The 17,799-nt window shown below is 40.3% G+C and overlaps 1 protein-coding gene across 1 annotated transcript in view; it reads right to left on the bottom strand.

Moving 5' to 3' along the window:
• ARFGEF3 (ARFGEF family member 3) overlaps positions 1–17,799 on the bottom strand; it is a 190,466-nt gene that overhangs the window by 97,281 nt on the left and 75,386 nt on the right. Inside the window, exons 6-8 of the mRNA XM_030853353.2 lie at positions 7,712–7,834; positions 4,399–4,441; positions 2,185–2,263 (exon numbers count right to left, since the gene is read on the bottom strand). Coding sequence (XP_030709213.2) covers positions 2,185–2,263; positions 4,399–4,441; positions 7,712–7,834 — 245 coding nt within the window. The remainder of the gene's footprint in view (positions 1–2,184; positions 2,264–4,398; positions 4,442–7,711; positions 7,835–17,799) is intronic.

Below are 17,799 nucleotides of genomic sequence, written 5' to 3'. Positions count from 1 at the left end.
AATTTTTTATATTACGAACTTTTTTTTTTTTTTTTTTAAGCTGTACGCGGGCCTCTCACTGTCGTGGCCTCTCCCGTTGTGGAGCGCAGGCTCCGGACACGCAGGCTCAGCAGCCATGGCTCACGGGCCCAGCTGCTCCGCGGCATGTGGGATCCTCCCAGACTGGGGCACGAACCCGTGTCCCCAGAATCGGCAGGTGGACTCTCAACCACTGCGCCACCAGGGAAGCCCACGAACATATTTTATATTACTAACATATTTTATATTTTATATTACTAATATTATATATATTACTATATTATAATGATTATAATGCAAATTTAAAATATTTTGAATCATTAAGCATATCAATATTAAAATTATATTACAAATATAATTAACATTGTTATTTTATTATAAATATTATTATAACATAATAAAATAATATAACGTGCTAATAATAATTAATTATAGGATCAATAAGCTTAGGGTGGTTGAGCTCTTTGCCCAAAGTCAAGAGCTAGTAAGGGGCCTAACGGGGGTTTTATCCCAGGTAATCCAACAAAGATAATGCAGTTGAGCCAATAGTAATTAAACTCTGATTGTCTCTCAGGAGAAAACAAGCCAATGAGAAACATATTCCAGCTCTAACAGCTGGCTCTGCCAAGACGGACGGGAACTGGGCAGGGGTGGTGAGAAGTTAGCACTGGAAGAGATCGAAACCCCGTGCATGGATGAGTAGAGTGAATATATAACCTATCCCAGCCTGGACACTGTTGAGAGTAAAGGAGGGTGACTGTAATCATACACAACGGGCACAGCCTGGCACCGTCCCAAGGCAATCAGGTAGCACGGGGTCCCTACAGATGGGGTCACCGTGGCTGGGGTTAGAGCCTGCAGGTTAGGATGCTCGTCTGAATCCCAGCCCTACTGCTCCAACCCTCCATGGTCAGGAAGAGGGGACCTGAGTGGGGCACGGGAGCAGCCAGGTACATTCCATGTACATTCCCCCCGAGGGAAAAATAATGCCCATACCTGCAGCCTGCCTAGGGTCCTGGGGTGGGAGAAACTTGAAGGTGGGGTGTGGAAGAAGTTAAGCGCTATTTCGTTTCGGTTTGTACTACCTATGTATTAAATAAATCTCTTCATTTTTTAAGTGCCTGATATAAATTGAGCTTAATTTGGTTAAAATATGCAGGTGACCTGGAGGAATGATAGATAAATTGAAGTAGAGACTATTCGACAACAACTTTTAAGAGTAGTTTTAAGCCTAGCTTAAAAATAATCCTGAGTTTATGAAGAAACAACAACAACAAATTTCTGCAGTGTTTCCAGCAAAGTGAGAGAGCTCATTCATGTCTGCAACTGGACAGTTTCTCGTAGCTCATTACCATATATAAAATTCTATAAGCAAAAGTTTTCTGAATTATCAATTACTCTAGTTACCAGTAAACAATAGTTTAATGTGTCGTCCCCAACTCAAAGGGCACTTCAGAATCCTACCATGTTGTAGAATGTTGCAGTTAATTATATGTAGCTGGTAGAGACTTTCATCTCACCTTGGCAAGTCTGGCCTTTTTATGATTTGTCTTTACTACAGATGCAGAAGTTATCAACTTACTGCATGGAGAGTTGGAGCAGTGGACGTCACAAATGAACTAATATCACTGATTAAACTGTCATGCAAATAAATGAAAAGTATATAAAAATCAGAATAACGCACTTTTTAAAGATAGGTGTGTGAGTTCACAGGCTCAGGAGATGTTAGAAGAAATAGAAAAGATCACACAGCCCAACCTGGCCATTTAGCAGAGGAGGAAGGTGCAATAGCCGGATGAGAAGGCTTACCTGGAGCCACAGACCTGGGACGTGCCAGGTTAGGACTAGCCCTCATATCAACTAGGTCTTACCCAACATTTTTTCCACTCACCTCCATGCTCAAGGGATTAACTCTTCTGCAAGGTATTGTTTTCCCTTTTTCTCATCAGAAAATTGCATCCTTCAGTAATCGTATTTGGTCATGTGGGCTTGCCCAAGATCACTGAACACATGCCTCAGGAAAGACAGTGAACTGCTCAGTGAATACCAACGGGGTGGTGGGAACCACTGTCCCTATGCTCTGCAACTTTAAGTGATGCTGCAGGCAAAAGTTACTTCAGAAACAGTCCGTTAACGAATCAGAGCTCCAGTGTTGAAGGCACTTACTTGATGGCAGCTTGGAGCTTCTCACACAGAACAGTGAGCACAGAGACAAGGTCATCACAGAGGGACTCTACGGTTGACCCTTCAAACAGAGGAGGTGACAGGCATTAGACATCGGCAGGGGGCACTACAGGCTTCCTCAACAGTCCTTCCCATCTTCTGCTTTCGATACTTTCAGGACTGGAAAGATGATTTTCAGATGCTGAGCCTTCCTCAGGTCACCAAAAGGGTCACAGAAAAGAATTAAAGGACTGATTATCCCATCAGTCCTTTCCAAAGTAAAACACTCAAGATAGTCCAGGAAGGAAATAATAGACTATTCATTATAAGTAAAATTCACTCACACTTAACAAAAAAGATTTGGTTAATTTAAGGAACAACACAATCAATAACAATTTTATCAATATTTAGGCCAGCAGACTACACATGTATCCCTTATTCTGACCTCTTCAGTTTCTGGGTCTCCTGAGCAGACTTGAGCTGTATCCCAGAGAGAGAAAATATGGTGGCATGGAAGAAAGATGGGCTTTTCATACTAGGAAACTAGGGAAAGGAGGCAAAATAAGTTAGTCACCATCTTCACCTATTTTAGCTATTTGTCCAGCATCCTCAGGGTACGTGGCCTTCACTGTTAAAGGAGCAACAGCCACGGTCAGAAAAAAATTTCCTTTCAAACATGTTTGTGTCCAGAATCTAGCAACAAAACTCCCACAGGAGCACCGAAGTGTATTGGAAAAAGGCTGAAATTTGGAATCTGTTCAAGTACTGGTCCACAGTCTGCTGACTGTGAGCTTGGGTAAGCTTCAGTTTAGCCTTCGGCAAGATGCGATAAATAATAATGAAGTCCCAGCTCTGTTGGGCCAAGTGAAGTAACCAGTGGAAGCATTTGCTTTTTTTTTTTTTAAATAAAAACCTGTGGAGAGCTATACAAATGTGCCCAAGTGTTTGATGGATGTATAGAATGAATGAATGAATGAATGACCATGAGGTCAGAGAAGATGGAGAAAAAATGGCAAGAGTGTAAGAAGGAAAATAAAAATAAAATTGGAGGAGGGCAAGGGAATGATAAATGGCTGATCCTCAGAATTTAATATTTTAAATGCAGGAACAAATTGAGAAATGATAAAGTACAATGATAAATGATAGTTTAAAATAAATAAAACCCACAAGTAGTCTTGAAACTCAATTTTAGGTAAATTTCAAATGAGTCCATCAATTTTTTTACTGATATAGATTTTAAAGATGCATCCTTAACCAAGAGGACTTTGACCTCTTATTTTAGTTTATAAAATCATCCTACGTTAAAGGAAGACATTATGGGAACTGCAAGAGCCAAAAGAGGAAGAGACTGGTGGAAAATCTTGGAGTATACCACTGAGAGCTTCAAAAGGTGAAAGGATACTGCAGCCCAAGAATGCAGGAGGATGTGACTAAAACAACATGCTAATGTGATGCTTTAGAAAATGACTTAAAGCGGTCATTTTTCTTTCATTTATTCTTTTTCTAACTGTGGCTGTTTAGCTACTTCTTTCTCTCTGTTTCATTCCCTGGTTTTTTTCATCTTCTCTCTACCCCACCCCCCCTTCCCCATTATTAACTGGCAAAAATATCAAAGAAAAGCAGATTTTTTCCAACATTTTAAAAATTACTGAATAAAATTCAAAATAAAAATTATATTTCAGTATTTCAATCAGATAATTTGAATTTTTCATATCTCTTTCAGAAAACAATACCATCAAACATTTTGAAGAAGTCAAAGTGCTTGTCTGTTGTACGCGGACCTTTATTTTTTCCTGTCCTGTGGGTCAGAATGAAAGTTCCTTACCTTGATTTCACCTGCTACTGAAACTGGGCTGTCTGTCCTTCCCTGTGAGGTGACTCATTTTTCATATCAAAAACTCGGTGTTTCACAAATACCCTTCAGGTGAAATAATGAACCTGACTTCATGAAGAGTGATGTAACTACAAAAACTAGCTTCCAGCAGGAAGGTGTGTGAAGAGTTAATTTCCTTGACACAGCTGGAGCAGGGACAAGTATGGTTGGCAGAGGGTGTAGGAACAGAAGGAAACAGCTGACTAAAGCTAAGCAGAGCCTCCAAGGAGAATGGGGAACTAACCCGAGAGCTTTTACTCAGCGTTACATCCCCACCCCAAGCACATAGTAGGTGTCTTTACACCGGCTTTTTAAACTGAATGCACAGAAATCAAATCCAATACCTTGACTCCTGAATTCCTGCGGTACATCCGGGTTTTCAATTATCTAGTAAGGGAGACACACACAGGACAATTAGGAGATTCAGGCAAGAAAAATCCCGACTGTTAAACAACGGAAAGTTCTAGGAAACAAAGTGTCATCTGAGTGCTCTGGGCTCTGCTAACTTACCTAGGCGCACCCTCCGGCTCTTGATAGCATTTCATTACTCATGGTACTTATGAAAAGGCTGTGATGTCTGAACTGAGTTATCAATTCCAAAAATAACTCATTCAAGAGTCCACAACCCCCTGGAAGTTTAAGGCCCACCGTGCACTTGATCATTCCAGGATGCTGCAGGGCTATGACCTGAGGCAATACCTGCCTAAACAGGTGCGTTCTCTTTGCACAACAATCTGCCCCAAGGTCACAGACTGCACTCTGACTGGCACCTAATGAATACAGATTCTTAATCGTAAGAAGAATCAGGTTCCTGGACTTCAACATACAAGTCCAAGATGACTGCGGGTCAGAAGCACCAGTTTCCTAATTGATGGGGGAGTGTATTAACTTCTGACTGTCTGACCAGACCGACCCTCTAGGCCATCTCTAGGTAGGCCTAGAACTATCAGGGTAGAGACAGAACCTGGAGGGAAGGGAGAATAGGAAGGAAAAGACATTTACTGGTAGTAAGATTATTTCCCATGATACGGATAATTCAGTGACTACTGAGCTGAGAACAGGAAGGCAACCCTTCAGTCTCCCCACCTCTTAGCATCGGGAGATAAACAGAAGGCATTTCCATGCCACCTACCAGATATAAATCATACCATAGCACTGATCATTTTTAAACTTGTTACGGGCATGTATTTCTACTCTTCTCTGTTCATAAATTTGCAAGCTCAGCAACTTCTACAGTGTTTTGGGAAATGCTATGTTAGTGCCTACAGCTCAGCACATGGATAAATATTAAGTTCAGAACAACATTTTCTGGAGGAAATCCATCTGAATCATTTTTATGGATAGGAAAACCACTACCACCTACCCCCAAATATTTACATGTGGCATTTTTTTCTTTTTAAAATGTGTAACAACAATTTAACAATGGCTTTTGTCATCGAAATAATTCAAAAATAAAGCTCGGTAATAACTCAGGGTTTCTGAGGCTACAAAATCAAACTGAGTAATCTGCCCTGGGAGCAGGGGTTGGGAGGGGCTAGACATTAAGCTGAAGATACATTACATGCTAAGCTTTTGGCATTCTAGATTTATTTTCTTTCCACTGTACTTAAGTCTTTCTAATTCTGAGATGGCCCATGATGTCTTTCCAGGGATGGGTCACGCTAAGCACGATACACATCTTCTACAAGTAATGCTAAGTGTCCCATGGGAGAACATGCAGCCTACTCAGAGTGAGCCTCACCATTCCTAGGGACCACTCTCCTTTAATAGCTTTTTTTAAAAAACCATTCTTAGGTGGCAAAAGTTACGTCTCCCTCTACTAAACATCCTAAGTGCTTCAAATATTAGCATCCTGAGAATCATGTATTTCTGGGACACAATAACATCTCCAGGGATCTAATGAGTAATATAAAGGAAATTAACAGGAAACAGTCATTTTCCATCTCCTTTGGGATCTTGCCTCCGGATGGGGTGAGTCCAGATGGTCAGTGATGAGGGGGACCAGAAGGTTGATTAGCCACACAGTACCTAGGACAGAGGCAGACAACCCTCTAGTTTTATCCAGACCTCTACAACCATACCTGTCACCATTGTTACAGAAGAGCAAGATAAGCTAAAAAGCTGAGTCGTTTTACTTAAAACCCCAAATTCTCCTACTTAAAAATTTAAAAATATAACGAAATAAACTATCATAATTGAAATCTCTTTGAAACTACAAAGTTTCATTTAAATGCTTCATCTTAAAGCATTAGTGTTATAGTATTTCCCATCATGTTGCCATTTAGCAAGGATGGAACACGATAATATACTAGTATCAGGACTCTCAACATCTTAGCTTTGTTTCCATTAAGAAATTTTTTTCTCTTAATGCTTTCTGCTTATAGGTTTGAATTTCTTTTAAACTAATATATCTATACCGTCATATGCAAAACCTTAGTATAAATGAAATAGTTTTTAACAAAGTAAGCTAATATAATAAAAATATCTCAAGTTTAAACCATTTTTAATAAAAACTTGGGCTTTAGATACAGCAAACAGAAAAGAAAATCAGTATTTGTTTTTTCAGATTAGTGGATTTAAACAAAAAACAAAAATACACTGGCTGCCAGACTGCATATTAATAACCTGGACTGGGAGTCAGTAAGGAGACTAGGGCTTTTGTTCTGGCTCTTTCACTGATACGCTCATTAATTTTAGATTTCAATTTCATCTCTCTGGGCTTCATCTTCCCCAGCTGTTTTTCTGAGGAATAAAAGAATTTGACCAGATAATCTCTAAGGTTTCACTCAACGCCACGATTTTCTAAAAATTAGAAAATAATTGAAGTTAAAAATTAGAAATGAACCCTTCATTTCTGTAAAATTAATTTCTGAGATATTCTGGATTGCCATTGAGATTTCCTATTCTAAAAAATAACTCATAAAGTGTTCATTTCGGAATACTTCTTGCAGATTTTAAAAGAAGTTTAATCTGAATTATTAGAGGCATTTTTTTTTAAACACCAATTTTGAAGAGGAATCATCTCCTCAATTAACATTCCCAGGAGAAAACATATACAAGAAGCTGATTACATTTACATTTTTCCCGGGAATGCTCATTTTAGACAAACTGCTGAAGTTTAGAGCAAAAAGCTCGAGTGGGCTTTGATGACAGAGAGAAGACAAATCCAGCTTCTTCCCTGATGGTACCAGCAGGTGAAAGAAACCTCCTGCCCCAGCCTTTTATTTCACAAACAGAAACATATACACCAAGCCTCAAAGCATGTAATTAATTAACTGCTAGTAATTTTGTTTAATTCTGAATTTACTTCTGTTTGTTAATACATCAAAATATTTTTAATAAAATTGTTCAATCAGAGATGTTTAAAACATGATTTTAAAAGAAAAGTGAATTTTAAATTAATGACTAAAAACATGACCGAAACCATAAGGAAAAATAACTCCAAGCTTTGGAGTGAAACAGGCAAAGACACATTTAAAGAGTTTAATTTATATAAATAAATGTTCTTCTGAACCAAGCCAGCCCTTCCTAATGTTTCAGTAGGAAGCAGCCCTGGCAGGGGGAGGGGAAAGCATATAGGATGTGGGACACTTAGCATGCGGTTACACAGAGACACTGGCAAGACCGGGATGAACGTGTGGGTACCGAGAGGCTCACCGTATTCTCCTGCCTTTGTCGTAACTGTAAAGTCAAGTCACTCAGCATTTGACTGAGAGTTGCCCGCACAGCAGTGTTTATACTACGCTGGTGACAGCTACATATGTATGTTTCAATGCACACCTGGTAAAGAAATAAGACAGCAACATACACGATCTGTAGATATCAGTTCATTACCAACATGCTTTGGAATTAATTGTAGAGGATGTTAAACCTCTCTTAAATAGAAAGTCAGCCTGATTTAAGACTAGTTGTCAATGAGTACTACTAAATATGTATTTTAAATCCCTGGGAATTTGTTTTTAATCATACAGGAAAAGTAATCTTTCCCTAAAGATTATCACTCTTAGAAGCTTATTATTCTGAGCATCACAGAAGAATGCAAATTAGTGATTTTTAGATATGCCAAATAATTCTACCTAGAACAAACTCAGGTGGCTAGAAATTAATCAGGAAAAGTTCTCTCCATGACAAAACAGGAACAGGATTTAACTCCTGAGTTATGAAGTGTGGGGAGAGGGTTAATGAAACCCTTTCTCCTCTATAAACAAGTTTGACCTTGGATTAAGTCTCCAGCTGTGTTCTTTTGGAAACCTGATAAAAGTGGGACAGTTAGCTGTGTTACTAGGCAGCATGGCTTAGGGTAAAAATGTCCCCCGATTACTAAGCTGCATCTGAATTCGGAGAACTGTGAACGAACTATAAAAACCTGGTGAGAAGTTTCCCTGGGTGACTGCTGTCATTGATCACACCCTCTGGGACCTCTGCCAGCTGAGCTCATGCAGTTGTTACAGATGATTGGTTCCTACATAGTTGAAACCTGGGGATGCTAGCCAAGGTGACTCTGTACCCACAAAGGTGGCTCTCATCTTTTTGCTCCTAAGCTGACATTTGAGAGCCAGCAACTAGCCTCTGGACTGCCGCAAGGACTCCTGTGAAAGATATATGCCTGCCGTTAACCTACTTCTGTGTCCTGTCCCATATCCTGCTAAGTGAACATAACGCCAGTTGTGGTCTAGTTGGGTCTTGTGAGTCTGAATGTCTAGCTGAACATGAGAGGACTCCCTGATGGCTGCTGCATGGAGAAGTCCCAATTTGGGGAAAAAAAAAAAAAATCTCTCATTTGATGATGATGTTGATGTTAAATGGCATGACTTTTCAGATTTTATTGCCTCTAGTTCCTTTGGAAGCTATAGGAATGGGCATTGACAATAAATGCATGCTTTAAATTTGCCCACTTTTTCCTCTGCATAAGGTATGTTATCCTTTCCATTTTCCAAGCATATTTAGTCCCACAAAAAGAAAAAAAGGGGGATTTAATGTACCTAAATTATTCTTCTAGGAGTAACTCCAAGACTATCTACAAGGAAGATACAGGGTTCTCACCCAAATGGCAAATTTGATGATTGATAACTGAAACAAGAGAGAAACTAAATGTTAACCTTTGTTGCTGCTACTGCTTAAGCTAGACCTTTCTGCCGGGCCTCATTATAATAACCTTCCTGGTAAAATTAACTAGGTAAAAGTAAATATTTTCTAACAGTTTAATTAATCTCCTATTGAATGCTTAATATTCCAAACGAGCATTGAAAACTCAACAGTGTAGTTGGAAGTTGGCTTAGATTAATTCATTTTAAGTTAAAAAATAAGAGCAAGTTCCAAAATATTTGTTTTTCAAACTACCATTTAGGGTATATCAGTTTTAAATTCATTTTCTTAAACAATCGTGGATTATAATGTACCTGAAGGTACAATTTATACATATTTAGAAAAAAACATGTTTTAATCTTGAAAGGCTTTTACTTTTGCATGTGACGAAATAGTTTAAAAACTGTGAAAATACATCTGAGTGAGGTATTTCACTTTGATGAAATCAAATTCTCCACAGTGTAATCAGGCACACTCGTACTATTTATACCTTAGGATTTAACAGTTTTCTTTAAATCTTATACTCTCCCAAGAAATCTTTATAACTGTTGATCTCTAAATCTCTAAGCTCTGACATTATAAATTTAAGGGGAAATTTTAAGCCTTAGACGCACTAAAGATGAGAGTAGCTATCTGGAGAGCTGAACTATACACTTAACATAAACATGATTTTCCTGAATACTGAGAGCCATCTATATCCTGCTTTAAAAACTCTATCAGTCCCTTTAGACCCAAGAAAGAAAGCACACATGAAGAACTGGATTTGAAGCAACACAAACAGTGCTGTAAACAGATGAACTTCACGAGTAACCAATGCATTTCTTTGAGTTTTAATGTTATCACCATTTTAATGTTTAGGTGCTATTACTACACGTACAACACTGGAAATAACTTATTGCAAGAGGCGTTTTATTAAGGGAAAAGATAGGCATGTTTAGTCTGCTTAAAAAAAAAAGATTAACCTAAGGATCTCATTCTACTAAAGTTGGGAGTATAAATATGGAATATGACAAAAGGGTATCCTTTTAAATATAAAAATGATCATGGGGCTTCCCTGGTGGCGCAGTGGTTGAGTCCACCTGCCGATGCAGGGGACGCGGGTTTGTGCCCCGGTCCGGGAAGATCCCACATGCCGCGGAGCGGCTGGGCCCGTGAGCCATGGCTGCTGAGCCTGCGCGTCCGGAGCCTGTGCTCCGCAACGGGAGAGGCCACAACAGTGAGAGGCCCACGTACCGCAAAAACAGAAAAAAAAAAAAAAAAAAAGATCATGTATCTGTTAATATCACTCTCTTTAGGTACTCAGAAAGAAATGCTTTATCAGTTATCCTGACATCTTCTGAAGAAAAGTTCCTTTAACTTGCTACATTAATAATAAATTGGTAAATCCGAAAGGTTTGCAGAACTACGTTTCCCCTTATAAACCTGACCATTGTAATTCAAGACCAGTGATTTTTCACTTTGTGAATGTTTTTCGTCCTATACCTCAGGGCAGTGCTAAGATGAGCACACTGAATCAGAGAAGCTCAGAGAACACCATGTCCAAAGTCAGGCTGAGTTTCTGGAAAAGGAGCTTATCAGTTTCTTCCTTTCATATATCCTGTATCAGTTCTGTCTCCCCATGCCCTTTGCTTTCGTGGTGCAGAACTGACACTTAAAAAGCCTCAGTCCTGCACCTCTGCCAGAGGCTCAAAGGGCAAGTCAAATACCTTGTGAAAAGCCACAGGCCCCTGATCCCCAGGGAATGCACGAAGACACAGGGCAGTGAGGAGTTTCGTAAGGGACATTTTGATCATTTCATGCATTTGTGGACATCTAGCTTTACGGCATGCTAGACACAACTGAGGGCAAAAACATACATCATTAATGAAGCAAAACAGACCCCGAAAGCAGGAAGGAACAAGAACAAGAAAACACAAGTTTGCAAGCCATACATAAGCAAGTTTTGTATCACCGAGTCAGCAGACTGATAAATAACAGTACTAGGTTACAACCACGGTATAATCACTATTATTAAATATGAAGCAGCATAGTGGAATGTAGCAGATATTCGATATACATTAACCAAAGTGATAATAAGTTTTAAAGAAGCTGCCACAGCAGAGTTTGCTTAGCTTTACAAAGAACGCATGACCTTCGCTTTGCTGAACTGTGCATTTACCTTCTCTTCCCTATCCGAATGGGGTTAGTGGCATAGCTTTGGTAAAACAGTGCATGGTACTGACTAATGAGTTCTATAAAGAGAAGAGCTAGTATGTTTCCAACTGGAAAATTTTTACGGAGATGACAATTTATGGTGATAAAAAATAGAAAGGATCAGAGATTAAGTAAGCTACAAGAAAGCAGAAATGTCTCTTATATGAATGCTTGCTGATCACATTAGAACCAAAGGAAATTTTGATGACCACTGTAAGTCTGAACTCTGTTATATCGTGACGACAGCTCAGTGGCTCTGCCGTTCCCAGGTAAACAGCAGTAACGGTATGTGACAGGAGGCACCTCATCAAACGGGTCCTGTTGATGCAGACACACAGGCACACACACATACATACACACAGACAGAATGAACTGAAGTTGCTTTATTATTCCTAAGAAATACCTGTGTAAGTAAACCTGATCCCATGCTGGGGTAGGGAAATTTGCTGGTTTTCCTTTTGGATCTCAACTTACAAGGAAATTCTTAAAGTGCCCAGGCATTTACGGAAAACTCACTGGGACTTCCTTCTTCCTCCTCCATGTTCTTCCTGGCTTCAGCTGGCATATTCAAATGGCTTAAGACCCCTCAACCCCTCAATGCCTGCACCTTCTCAGGCAGAGCCTTCTGCTTTGCCTACACAGGCTCTACCAAACTCTAGCCTCTGTCCAGTGAACCAACCCAAAATGAAGTAGAGGGGATCTCTGCATTGCTCAATGTGTCTTCTAACTCCAACTAAGTTCTTCAAGAGCCAGAGGTTAAAGGAAAGTGGAGAATGTCTTGCAAAGGACTAGTTCGCTCAAAGCCTATCTGGCAGTAAGTAGCCAAAGAACAGACACCTTAGAGGAGTCAAACCAGAGTCAGCAAAGAGGCTGGCCCACGAGGAAGGAAAGAAAGAGTTTCTGGAAGGAAAAGTGGAGAAGCTCCTTAGAATGGGGTTTCCTCAATCCAGTAGCCTCAGCTGGGTTAATGGGGCAGCTTCCTTGGTTGGATTTCTTGCCAGGAGGTGGGGCTACCCCTCCCAGTCTTAAAGAGAACAAGACAAATAAGATGCTTCCAGGATAAATGGACCAAGTAAGTCATCTGTGTACTCTTTTTCCAGGTTATATCTGGAGACTATCTGCTCCTTAATTGTAAAATATTTTATTTGAGGTATGGCTCAGAAATAATGCTTCCACATTAGAGTAAAAAAAAAAAAAAGGATCACTGAATATTTAAAGAGAAGTCAGCCCAATTAAAGTAATACTTTAGTGACAACTAGAACCGTGACATCAGAATCTTTGGCAGCAGGTCTTGAGCTTCAGTGTTTTTTAAGTTCCCTGGCATAACAAGTGGAACTATTGCTAAACTCCATATCCTCTGAGGATAACGTAATGTTCAGAAAAGACAAACTGAGTATCAATATGTAAAGACACCCAAGAAAGTGGCATATGCCCGATGGTCACTTGAATCTACGGTCACGAAAAAAGTAAAACGCATCAACACTTCTGCTTTACATGTAAAACCACCATACAGCCATTCTCTAACTAAATGCCTTGGTAAAGGTCCAAAGTGGATAAGAATCCAAAGAATTTCAGTCAGTTGCTATATTAATATGGCAAGATTTCACTAACATTTTCTAAGACTGAGGGTAGCCAGGAAGCAATAGTATAGCATAGTGGTTAACAGCACATATTTGAAATATAAAAAGCCTAGATTTGAATATCTAAAAAAAAATATTTCTTCAATATTGTTTTTTATTTATAAACAAATCAATATAAAATAAGTCTAGATAGCAGTGGGGGGAGCTTACTTACAAAGGAAGCATGTGGAAAGTGGAGTGGGTGCAATCAGACTCCAGCCTGGAGACCCCTCCCTCCCAGCCACCTTTGGGCTTTCCTGGCCTAAAATCACTGGACAAGCAAATTAACCTCCCTTTCTCTGGGATTCTTTATATAGCTTGGTTATGGTAAAGATTAAAAGAGAATGTGTGGAAAATACAATACTTATTGACATGCCCTAGGAACTCAACCATCAGTAGCTACCATTATTAACCACTGTTTTGGAATTGAGGGATGGAGGATGGATGGAGTAAAAAAGGGAGGTTCCTGAAAGTAAAAATCTTAAAGAAAAAAAAAAAAGGTCTTTGAGAGAGACTCTGCTTGAACTTGATAACATGCCACAGGATCAAAGACTGGAAGTTTCCCATGACTAAGATCAAACCAGCAAATACACTTTACAAACAAGGCTTTCTCACTTAGAAAAATCCCACAGAGCAGCCTTCAGCAGGCGTGAGAATATGCTCCAAATCTCACCAATGAAACAGTATCATTAACCATCTTCAAATCAGCTTCACAGAGCTTCTGGTTATGCACTACCTCTTCCCAAGGCCTTGGCGATTTTTACTTCGACAGCTTTTTCCTACGTTAAGGTAACTATCTCGGAACACTCAACACATCTGCTCATTTGGGCATAATAGTAGGAGAAATACTAAGCGTCCAGCTTTCAACCAATGAAGAGAGTTTTGTATCCATACAGAGTTTTAGTAATGATAATTCATGAAATTAAACAGAAAACACATGTTGGATATTTCATAACTGTCCAATTCTAAATTCGGTTGATATTTATTCCTCCTGCTTCATAGAAGACCCTATTCGGAAAAACTGTCATTATTGCAGTTTAATAAAGCAAGTTAAAGTTAGACACACAAATGAAGGCTGCCCTCTTATTTACATTTTCAGCGCTTAATGATCCTTTTATAGTTTCAGCAGTACCTTGGGAAAACAGACTCATTTTTCATACTTAAGCACACATCCCATTTCCTGATCAACAGGTTCCAGGGTAAACACTATTCTTGAGTAACAGTCAATGCAGACAGAGTAAGAAAGAAGAGAGTGTGTGGATTCTCTCCCAACATTTCCACAGGAGTTTTAAATGATTTACTTTAAGGTCTTTTTATAAATTGTTTCCCTAGCTATATCAAAAGTGACAATAGGAGAAAAGATTTTTTTTTCTTGAAGTTAAAGACTTATTTTTATGAGAAATTCAGCTACAACCAAGAAAGCTTCCAGGAGCTAAGTGGTAGTTTTAGGCTGAACTGTCCTGCTTTAAAAATAGAGATGCAGATTTTTCAAAGGCTAAATTAGCAGGTAGAAAGCACTTGAGAACATGCAAAAACCTGCAAAATCATTGGGTTTCACTATGTCTACAGAATACCGTTATTTTTGTGGCAGTATAACTCTCTTTTGTAGTTAATGCTTCCTGTAGATGAAAAAGGATTTCTTAAGCAACTTCTATGGTGAAAAACCAAAAGGTTCTAAGCTATTTTGCAAATTTGAGGCAATATAAAATGTAGGCAATGTAAGAAAAATACTTATACCTATCATGTGTATCTGAAGTAAACAATGATTTCCAATAAGTCTACTATCCTTCCTTAAATTATGCATACATAATGCACTTAATAATCTAACAGCTGTAACTACTGATCCATAAGCTTATATTTATAAATTGTTCTTATGCTTTTCATATAAATAGATCTACTCCATGCTCATCTTATGCCAGATTACATAAATATGGATTCGGGGAGGAGGTATGGTTTTAAAGGTTGACAGGGCCTTATTGGCGGAAACACATACTCAGAAGGAACAGTGGGATAGCTCTGTGGCAGTTTAAACCATTAAAGCATTTTAAGAAATATGTTTGATATATATCAAGCAATGACAAATGGGAAGGAGAAAACGTGGAGATGATTTGGCAGGAGAAGATGATGAAAGACAAGGGAAATTAGAAGAGTCAAAATCTTGTACTTATTAGGGGCCACCACTGAGAGGATTCTGCTGCTGTGTGGGTGTCCCTACTTCGTGGAGGGGGCTCGATTAGCCATGGCAAAGAGGCATGGCAGACCTTGCCTGGGATTTAGGTCTATAAACCCAGCAGAACACTATCTTTAGATCTCATTTTAATGAGATTATACCAATATTCACTTGTGGCAGCACTTCTCAAACTTTAATACGCTTATGCATCCCACGGGGTATCTTATTACAAGGCAGATTCTTATTCAGAGGTCTGGGTTGGGGCCCGAGGACCTGCATTTCTAACAAGCTCCCAGGTGCTGCCATGCATCTGCCGGGTGGACCACACTTGAGGCTTTAGAGCATCACAGCTCCTTTCAATATGGTTTTACAACACAGCTTGTTGGAGAGAACAGTAACTATCAGAGCAGTGATTTTCAACTTGACTTCTGCAGTAGAATCAACCGGAGGCCTTTACAAAATTTGTCTGCCCAGATCCCTCCAAGACCAAAAAACTCAGAATTTCTAGGGCAACCCTAGGCATCTTATTTTTGCTAATACTTCCCAGGTGATTCGAATATGCAGCCTTTGAAGAGAACCCTCAACATAAAAGTAGGGCCTCTGATGCTTTGCAACTGTAAGTATCCCATACGTAAGAGAGTTCGTTTCAGGAGGGTAAAGAGAGGTCAAAGTTTAATCAAGTAACTACTGAAAATAGTCAGCCTTATACAGGAACCTATGCAAACTTGTATAAGTCTGTCTCTAGTTCTGATCTTTAATCATTGTTGGTGGTGAACTGAGGCATACTATTCTCTTAAGAAAAAGGATCTATTTTAAAGATAAAAGGCAAGATTAGTTTAACTTCAACACTGTGTCTGCAGGGTGCTCACGCCTGGGAATGGTCTGGATGAGGGGAAGGGTAGCCCCTTTGAGAATTACCACTGATTTCCACGGGGCAAGTGTAAGGGCCCCTGTGAGTGTCCCTTCCACAACCAAACTATGACAGCACGTGCTACAGGGTATAAAGACCAAAAGCTCAGTCATACCGACCAGTCTTGCTTCCTGGTTCTATCACTTCCTAGCTGTGTGGCTAGTACAACAGTACTGTTGTGCAGATTATATGATCTAATACAGGGAAAGTTCTGAGAACGGTGCCTGGCAGAGAGCTAAATATGTACTAAAGGTAGCCATGTAACATTGTCTTAGCCATGTAATATGTACTTATCTCTTGCCACCAAGAGTGATGTTATGTTCTCAAGCCTCCTCAGAATGATCAACTCTAATGGCCACAGAGAGCCCAGAGCTCTAGCTAATTCCTGGTGGAAGTACTGTGAGTTGCAGCCAAGCCTGATGGATAAAAGATCCACTATTCTCAGCAGGAGAGCGCTTTCCAGGGTGTTTTTCTCACTGGCTTTCTGATCGGTGCCACTGGATAGAGTGAGCCCCTGGTGCTGGCATCTGCATGCTCGTCCTCTGCTTCTCTCAGCAGCCTGGCGTGCAGATGTCCTTACCCGTGGACTGGCCAGCTGCAAGAGTTGGATTCTTACTCCCTTCAACCTGGTGTCCACGCCAGGTCCAGGCTAGCACAGTGGAGTGATTCTGCACACTGCCATTTATCAAAAGCACTTTGAAGGGGTGACCATTGTGGTCCTTACAAAGCAGTCTCCATCCCCCTGATAGGCTGGAGAATCTGCTGATGTTTCCAGTCACCAGAAAAGAGTGGGGCACCTAAGTGAGGGCTGGGGGAACCTGCAGCCTCAACTGTTAAGTTCCACCACGGACAGGGAGGTGGTAGGACCTTCTTGTGGATCTATAGGAGAGGCGGGGCCTAAAAACATCTTCTGGGAGCCTGCACACTGTCAAGGGAAGGTCCCCGCTATCAAATACAGGATGAAAAGTTTATTTTTAAGATCTCTGCCAAGTCCTTCCTTCAGAGGAATGCAGTCCGAAGCCTCCATCCTGAAGAATAAGTCAAAGCTAGCACTGGAAGTAACACATTTTTCCATGATGGTCTGACCCCTGCTTTATGACCTTCATGCTGACATTCTGCTGGGAACTCTTCCAACTAGGGGATCTCAGGAGGCTGCAGGAGGGGCAAGAAGGGGAAGTAAGCTTGCTACTGTTGTCTCAGGAACCTAAGCCCAGTTGATGACCCATCCCTTCAGGGTCCTGGCCGTGTCAACATTATTTAGTGGAAGCCTGGACGTCGTCATCCATCTGCTGCTCCAGGAGAGCAGTAGCTAACCTTGACCCAGCATTTACTATGTGGCTGCCTGCACTGAAAGCTTTTTACATGGATTCTATCTTTCTTGTCTAATCAGCACAACCATACTACGAGATAGCGAGGTAGGCGCTGTTAGCATTGCTTTTACACAGAGAACAAACACAAGCCCAGGGAGGTATCTAAGGCAACACCGCTGGGAGGTGGTAAAGCCAGGATTTTTACACCCAACCAGTGCAACTCGAGAGCCCACGCTGCCACCACCAAGCTCAAACGCCTTTATCTTTATATCACTCTTGGGCTGAGATTTAAAAAATAAATAAAAGTTATTTTTCCTTTATAGGTTCTGGTAGAGACCACTGTGTTTTGATGTTTCATCCTATCTAGACAGGTCTGCCAACTCTCTATTCTGGCTTCCAGATCCCCTCTGAAATCACCCTTGACTTGGGTGGCCCATGGCAGTGTGTATCTGCTGCTC

This window comes from Globicephala melas, chromosome 14, assembly GCF_963455315.2.
Source record: "Globicephala melas chromosome 14, mGloMel1.2, whole genome shotgun sequence".
NCBI lineage: Eukaryota > Metazoa > Chordata > Mammalia > Artiodactyla > Delphinidae > Globicephala > Globicephala melas.
The sequence above is the reverse complement of the archived record's forward strand: the minus strand, read 5'-3'. Positions and strand labels throughout refer to the sequence as shown.